Source organism: Chiloscyllium plagiosum, chromosome 22 (assembly GCF_004010195.1).
Source record: "Chiloscyllium plagiosum isolate BGI_BamShark_2017 chromosome 22, ASM401019v2, whole genome shotgun sequence".
In the NCBI taxonomy this organism is placed as follows: Eukaryota; Metazoa; Chordata; class Chondrichthyes; order Orectolobiformes; family Hemiscylliidae; genus Chiloscyllium; species Chiloscyllium plagiosum.
Genome location: NC_057731.1, coordinates 1,244,427 through 1,252,534, shown reverse-complemented (window position 1 = coordinate 1,252,534; position 8,108 = coordinate 1,244,427). Strand labels below are relative to the sequence as shown.

Genomic DNA, 8,108 nt, shown 5'->3' with positions numbered 1-8,108 from the left:
CCCCCCCCCTTACCCTTCCCTCGCTCCCTTCCTCCCCCTCCTGCTGACAGTCGGCTGATCATGGATAGGGATCTTTAGTGGGAGAGAAATGTGTGTTTTCTTTCTGGGCTGTGGTCTAAATGGAATTGTCCCACCTCCACACTGATTCACCTGTCTATCTCCCTTGCTTTCAAATCCATACAGGGAGCAATCCGTCTGCGGCAGGTTGATTGAAGCTACAGATTCCAAATCTCCAACATTAGCCATGCTATGTTGGGGAAATACATCATATGGACAGCTTGGACTTGGTGGTATCGATGAGGAGGTTGTTTTAGAACCAAGAATCTGTGAGTTTTTCCAAAGCAGAAAGATTCGTGATTTGGGATGTGGCCGCAGACATACAGTTTTTGTTCTTGATGATGGGACTGTTTACAGCTGTGGATGTAATGATCTGGGCCAGCTGGGACATGAGAAAGCAAGAAAGAGACCAGGTAAGCCCACAGGTTGCAGTGGTGCGATCTTTGTTAGAAAGTTTGATTTTTGGGAGCTTGTTTTCAAAACTAATTGCTTAGAATACATGGCACAGAAACTGGCCAAAAACAGAAAATGCTGGAAATACTTGGATTTGGCTCTTTCATCAAAGTGGGGGGGAGGAAAATGAAGACCCTGTTGTCCCCTAGGAGCGGGACTGTGTCTAGACTTCCATATCCACCTCCCTTACAACCTCTGTGTGAGTGTGTGTGTGTCTCTCTTTATCAACCTAGGCCGGAAAGATTTATGGGAATGTTTCTTGGGCTGGGGAGATTTAGTTATGAAGGGAGATTAGACTGGTTGTTTTTCCTTAGAGCAGAGGAGACTGAAGGGGTGCATGATTGAGATTATAAATTATGAGGGGCATATATAAGGTAGACAGGAAGAAACATTTCCCTTCATGGAAGGATCAATAATCGAGGCAGAAATTTAAGATAAGGGGCACTTGGTCTGGAGGGCATAGTCATAGAAACGTAGAAACAGACCCTTCAGTCTAACTCATCCATGCCAGCCAGCTATCCTAAACTAATGTAGTCCTATTTGCCAGCACTTGGCCCACATCCCTGTCAACCCGTCCTATTCACATACTCGTCCAGATGCCTCTTAAATGTCATAGTTGTACCAGTCTCCATAAATTCCTCTGGCAGCTCATTCCATATATGCACTATCCTTTGCGTGAAAAAGTTGATCCTTGGGTCCCTTTCAAATCTTTTCACTCTTACCCTAAACCTACCCACACCCTCACCCCAGGGAAAAGACCTTGTCTATTTACCCTATTCATGCCCCTTATGATTTTATAAAGCTCTATAAGATCACCTTTAGCCTCTGCTCCAGGGCAAACTGCCCCAGCTTGTTCAGCCTCTCCCTATAGCTCAAACACTCCAATCCTTGCAACCTGTGGGCGGCACGGTGGCACAGTGGTTAGCACTGTTGCCTCACAGCGCCAGAGATCCGGGTTCAATTCCCGCCTCAGGCGACTGACTGTGTGGAGTTTGCACGTTCTCCCCGTGCCTGCGTGGGTTTCCTCCGGGTGCTCCGGTTTCCTCCCACAGTCCAAAGATGTGCAGGTCAGGTGAATTGGCCATGCTAAATTGCCCGTAGTGTTAGGTGCATTAGTCAGGCGTAAATATAGAGGAATGGGTCTGGGTGGGTTACTCTTCGAAGGATCAGTGTGGACTTGTTGGGCCGAAGGGCCGGTTTCCAAACTGTAGGGAATCTAAACTAAAAAAACGTACAGCATGTCGGTTCAAAAAGGCAGCTCATCGCCATCTTCTCAAGGGCAAATAGAGGTGGGGAATAAGTGCTGGCCCAGCTAGTGATGCCAGGTCCCATGAGTGATTTTCAAAAAAAGATCAAATTGTATTCTCTTTTGCATGGTGGTTTCACCTCGCCACACGACACGATAGATGGTAAATGTGAAGATGGACTTTGTCTTCACAAGGACTGTGTTGTGTACACTCTTCCCAATACTGTTCTGGGCAGATGCATCTGCGACAGGCAGATTGGTCAGGGGGAGGCCAGGTATGTTTTTCCACCTTGCTGATCCCTGCTGATTTCCGTTTTGCTGACACCTTCCGCAGACTCAGTACGGCAACTATTTCCTTTAGGATTCTGTCAGTACTGGCATTGCTGAACATTAAAGTCCCAAACCCAGAGTACATTGTGTGCTTGCCTCCCTCTGCACTTCCTCTGCAATGGTGTTCAACATGGTGCAATACTGATTCATCAGCTGACAATGTGGCAGTAGATAGTAATCAGTAGGTTTCCATGTTCATTTTTGACCTAATGCCATGCGACCCAACGCTCCATTTCAATGTTGAGGGCTACCATGGAAACTCCCTCCTGAATACATACCACTGTGCTGACACCTCTGCTGTGTCTGTCCTGCTGGTAGAACAGGAACTACCCAGGAATGGTGTTAGTCATATCTGGGATGTTGTCCAAAAGGTATGATTCCGTAAATACGAATTTGTCAGACGGTTACTTAATTAGTCTCAATTTTAGCTATAGCCCCCAGAAGTTAATATGGCACGCTTTGAGAGCTGTGTTTTTCCATTGTAATTTGCAATGCCTAGTCAGATTTTGGAAATGTGTAGAAGTAACAGGGTTGTTATCATGGGTGACTTTAACTTCCCTAATATTGATTGGAACCTGCTTAATTCAAATAGTTTGGATGAAGTAGTTTTTGTCAGATGTGTCCATGATTGCTTCCTGTAGTAGATGTAGATAGTCCGATTAGAGGGGGGGCCGTATTGAATTTGGTGCTTGGCAATGAACCATCTATCTCTTAGTGGGAGAGCATTTTGGTGATGGTGATCACAACTCCATGACCTTCACTATTCTCACTGAGAGGGATAGGAGCACGTGGAATGGGAAAGTATTTAATTGTGGGAGGGGGAATTAGCATGCTATTAGTCAGGAGCTGGGACACTGAAATTAAGAACAGGTGTTTTCAGGGAAATGCACAACAGAAATGTGGAGGTTGTTTAAGAAGCACCAGGTTTGTCCCACTGAGGCAAGGAAGGGGTGGTAGGTTGAAAGAACCTTTGGTGACAAGGGATGTGGAACATCTAGTCAAGAGGAAGAAGGAAGCTTACTTAAGGTTGAGAAGACAAGGATCAGACAGTGCTTTAGAGAGCTACCAGGTAGCCAGGATGGAACTGAAGAATGGACTGAGGAGAGTTAGAAGGGGGCACAAGAAAGTTTTAGCAGGTAGAATTAAAGAAAGCCATCAGGGTGATAGGAAGAAGAATGTGCTGAAAATTTTGTAAAACATAAAGGGTTCAGAAAAGATTTACAAGGATGTTGCCAGGGTTGGAGGATTTGAGCTGTGGGGAGAGGCTGAACACGCTGGGGCTGTTTTCCCTGGAGCGTCGGAGGCTGAGGGGTGACCTTATAGAGGTTTTAAAAATCATGAGGGGCGTGGATAGGCTAAATGGACAAAGTCTTTTCCCTGGGGTGGGGGAGTCCAGAACTAGAGGGCATAGATTTAGGGTGAGAGGGGAAAACTATAAAAGAGACCTAAGGGGCAACATTTTCATGCAGAGGGTGGTATATGTAGGGAATGAGCCACCAAAGAAAGTGGTGGAGGCTGGTACAATTGGAACATTTAAAAGGCATTTGGATGGATATATAAATAGGAAGGGTTTGGAGGGGTATGGGCCAATTCCTGGCAGGTGGGGCTAGATTGGGTTGGGATTTCTGGTTGGCATGGACAAGTTGGACTGAAGGGTCTGTTTTCATGCTGTACATCTCTGACTCTACAAGGATAGGTAAATCCCCTGGACCAGACGGATATACCCTAGGTTACTACAGGAAGTGAGGGATGAGATTGTTGTACCTTTGGCAATGATTTTTGCATCCTCACTGTCCACTGGAGTGGTGCCATATGATTGGAGGGAGACAAATGTTAACACTCTTGTTCAAGGCAGGTAAAAGGCATAATCCTGAGAATTATAAATTGGTCAGTCTTGCATCTGTGGGGTGCAAAGTAATGGAGAGGATTCTGAGACAGAATTTATGATTACTTGGGGAACCATAATTTGATTAGAGATGGTCTGCATGGCTTTGTGAGTGGCAAATCATGCCTCAAACCTTATTGAATTCTTTGAGAATGTGATAAAACAAGTTGATGAAGGTAGAGCAGTTGATGTGCTGTACATTGATTTTAGCAAGGCGTTTGATAAGGTTCCCCATGGTAGGCTCATTCAGAAAGTAAGGAGGCATGGCATACAGGGAAACTGGTCAGTCTGGATACAGCATTGGCTGGCCCATAGGAGACAGAGGGTGGTGGTCGTCAGTGACAAGTATTCAGCCTGGAGCTCTGTGACCAGTGATGTTCCATATGGATCGGTTCTGGGACCTCTGCTCTTTGTGATTTTTATAAATAACTTGGATGAGGAAGTGGAAGGGTGGGTTAGTAAGTTTGCTGATGACACAACGGTTGGTGGAGCTGTGGATAGTGTGGAGGTTGCAACGAGACGTTGACAGAATGCAGAACTGGGCTGAGAAATGGCAGATGGAGTTCAACTTGGAAAAGTGTGAAGTGATTCACTCTGGAAGGTCGAATTTGAATGCGGAATGCAGTGTTAAAGACAGGATTCTTGGCAGTGTGGAGGAACAGCGGGATCTTGGGGTCCATGTTTATAGATCACTCAAAGTTGCCACCAAGTTGATTGGGTTGTTAAGAAGACATATGTTGGCTTTCATTAGCAGGGCACTTGAGTTTAAGAACCACGAGGTTATGCTGCAGCTCTATAGAGAGTTGGTTACACCATTCTTGCAATAGTTGAGTTCTGGTTGCCTCATTATCGGAAACATGTGGAAGCTTTAGAGAGGGTGCAGAGGAGACTTAGCAGGATGTTGCCTGGATGGAGGGCATGTCTTATGAAGAAAGGTTGAGGGAGTTAGGGCTTATCTCGTTGGAGCGAAGAGGGATGAGAGGTGACTCGATAGAGGTGTGCAAGATGTTGGGAGGCATAGATAGAGTGGATAACCACAGACTTTACTCAGTGGTGGATGCATGGATGACACTGCCAGCAGTATTAGTAGAGTCAGATACATTAGGGACATTTAAGCGACTCTTGGATAGGCACAGAACCTTTATAAATGCCTCCCACTGTTCTGCTGTAGATTTACCCACAGACTAAGTAGCTTTTCTTAGTCTATTTTTGATAGGTCCTGCCTTATTTTAACAAAATGTGCCTTACCCAAATCCAAAACCCTTTCACACATGCCATCCTTTGCCTTTTCGATAACAAACTTACAAATTTGATGTTGTGGTTGTTATCACTAAAACATTCGCCCTTTGTCACCACTTCATTAAATCCAGCACTGCACCATCCCTTACAGGATCACTGTATTGATATAAAATAAACTCTTCTGTATACATTTCAGGAAATCTGCCTCTCTAAACCTTTTACACTGTGAGTATCCTAAACAATATTGTCATTGATAATACTGTGGTAAATGTAATTATTATTGTTTTCACAGACCTTCATGAAATGACTACATATCTGCTCAATTGCCTGCTGACTGGGGGCTGATAACACTTTCCCAACAATGAATGGCTGGAGCCCTTTTCTTCAAACTTGTACTCTCTACCCATAAAGCCTCATTTCACAGTCTTTCCAAGATATCATCCCTTCTTAACTGCAATAACTGACTCTAACTAATAAGAAAATACCACTTCCACTTTTGAAACTTCCTTACGCCTTGGTCCCAGAATGAGTTCCTTTGCATCTGTTATCTTTCTCCTAAAAGGTAGAGATCTTGGGTTTGGAGGATGCTGTTGAAGATTATTCAGTGAGTTACAGCAATGCAGCTTGATAGCACTGTGGTGGTAGTCGTTGAGGTAGAGAATGCAAACGATGGTGGATAACTTGCCAATCAAGTGGTGTACTTTGTCCTGGATTGTGTCAAGCTGCTGTTTCAAGCTACACTTACCCAGCCAAGTGGTGGCTATTCTATCACACTCCTGAATTATGCCTTGTAGATGGGTGGCAGAAAATGCATTACTTGACACACATTTCTTACGTCAGATCTGCTCTTTAGCCAGTTTCTGGTCCATGTAATCCCTGAATCGTGATTGTAGTTAGTGTTGTCAATCTTGTGCTGTACTGTGCCCAGAGATCAAGCTAAATTTAATTTTTTTAATATATTTTGGAGTATAGAGCAAGTTGGGGCACTGGATGCTCAGAATATCACTGCCGTTTCATGTGGAGAGATGCATACTCTTGCACTAAATGATAGTGGTCAAGTGTTTGCTTGGGGTCTTGCCAAAGATGGTCAGTTGGGTTTGGCTATCACAGAAGAAAGTGTCCGGGTTCCCAGGTAAGTACTTTGTATTTTCACTGACTGTTTTAAATAGTTTTATTTGAAATACTATGCATAGTATTAAAGAGATAAATGTTTGTTTGAAGAGATATACTAACTTTCTGAAGTGTTTTAAATTAAAACAAAACTATTTGTTGTAATTTCATGCAACTTGCTGCTTCCATCTGTTCAGTCCTATATTTTCTATCTTATCATATCATCATCAGCAATTTTGGATATCCAGTTTCCATTCTTTTATTTAAATAATTGATATTAATTTCCAAAAACTGAAGCCCCAGTGCAGATCTACGGAGAATGCCATTTGTCACATGTAACCCATATCTCAAGGTTGCTTCCAAATCTATTCTAATTTATATTAATCTCTTGTCTACAAATTTGTCAAATGCCTTCTGGACCTTCATAGAGAATGTCCACAGATATTCCATTGCCAATAAGAGGCTTTATTGAATTCAGCATTATTGTCGTCATGACCTATCCGTCAAATCCTTGGTGATTCTTTAATCAACTCATAAAGGTCAAGTCATTCTGTGTTCAAAGATCAATTCCAATAACTTCCCTGTTGAGTGCCATAATTTCCTTGTTTCTTCCTTCCTTTAATCAGGAAATTATATCTGCAATGTTCTTATCAAAGGCATGTTCTAAATCAAGAGAGCATTGAAAATTTGTGATGGGTACATCGTCTTTAAATATTGTGGATAAGTAATTGTGAAGTCTCTGAGCTTTGTCTGTAGTATATACCATTGTTTTCTTCGCTGCTGTTTTCTTTTAACTTCGAGTCATTAGGGATGTAGAGCATGGAAACAGACCCCTCAGTCTAAATCTTCCATGTTGACCAGATATCCTAAATTAATCTGGTCCCATTTGCCAACTTATCCTCCTCACCCCTTTCTATTCATATACCCATCCCGATGCCTCTGAGAGCGCTGTGTCTGCTTTGATTTTTGTTCTCAAGCTCTGGAATGGGACTTAACCTTGTGATTCTGCGATGAGAGTGCTACCAACTAAGCCACAGCTGACCTCTATTGATAAAATGATTTTGTTGTCAATGCAGCTTTATGAAAGCGAATTCATAAGCAAACCACATTTGCTAAGAATTTTCTGAGAATCTAATTAGGATAAATCAGGGGAAGCCATGGCGATTGGATATTTTGAGTTTTCAAAAGGTATTTAATAATCTGCCACACAAAATAATGTTGCACAATAGAAGGTAATGTATTAGTCTAAATAGAGGATCAATTAAAAGATGAGCAAGAGAATCAGAATTAATCATTTTCAGGTTGGCAGGTGGCAGGGTGCCAACTGGTTGGATGCTACAAGGATTAATGATGGGGCTCCCTGCCACTATTTATAGTCCAAATTAAGGACTTCAGTGAGCTATGTCAAGGTAGGGAGGAAAGCTTGAAGTTTAGGAATGGAATTCCAGAACTTGATCTGGACACAACCACTGATTCGTAGCTTGATTAAAATGGATTATACTTTAGAGTTTCAGAGTTTGAGGGATTTGGGTATCATGCATTATTGTGTTGAAGGAGATTAGAGGTAGGGAAGGGGTAGGCTATGGATGGTTTTGAAAATAAGTGTACAATCAAGGTATAAGAACACCACAAGTAGGAAAACCTGAGTAGGCTATTCGATCCCTCGAACCTGTTCCTCTTTTCAACAGGCTGATCCGACACTCCTCATATTCACTTTCCTGCCATTTCTTCAAAACCCTCGATTCCCCTCCTGAAAAGATTCTCTCAGTTTTAAATATGCAAAAGGGC

The 8,108-nt window shown here is 42.9% G+C and overlaps 1 protein-coding gene across 2 annotated transcripts in view; it reads left to right on the top strand.

Annotated features, from left to right (window-relative positions):
• Positions 1 to 80: 80 nt before the first annotated feature.
• herc4 (HECT and RLD domain containing E3 ubiquitin protein ligase 4) overlaps positions 81 to 8,108 on the top strand; it is a 102,308-nt gene continuing 94,280 nt past the window's right edge. Inside the window, exons 1-2 of one of the 2 annotated variants that reach the window (XR_006314881.1) lie at positions 81 to 470; positions 6,183 to 6,342. Coding sequence is in view for 1 of the 2 variants with exons in the window: in XM_043712274.1 (XP_043568209.1) it covers positions 245 to 470; positions 6,183 to 6,342 (386 nt within the window). In the remaining variant the exon portion in view is untranslated. The remainder of the gene's footprint in view (positions 471 to 6,182; positions 6,343 to 8,108) is intronic. The other variant, XM_043712274.1, reaches the window with a different exon arrangement.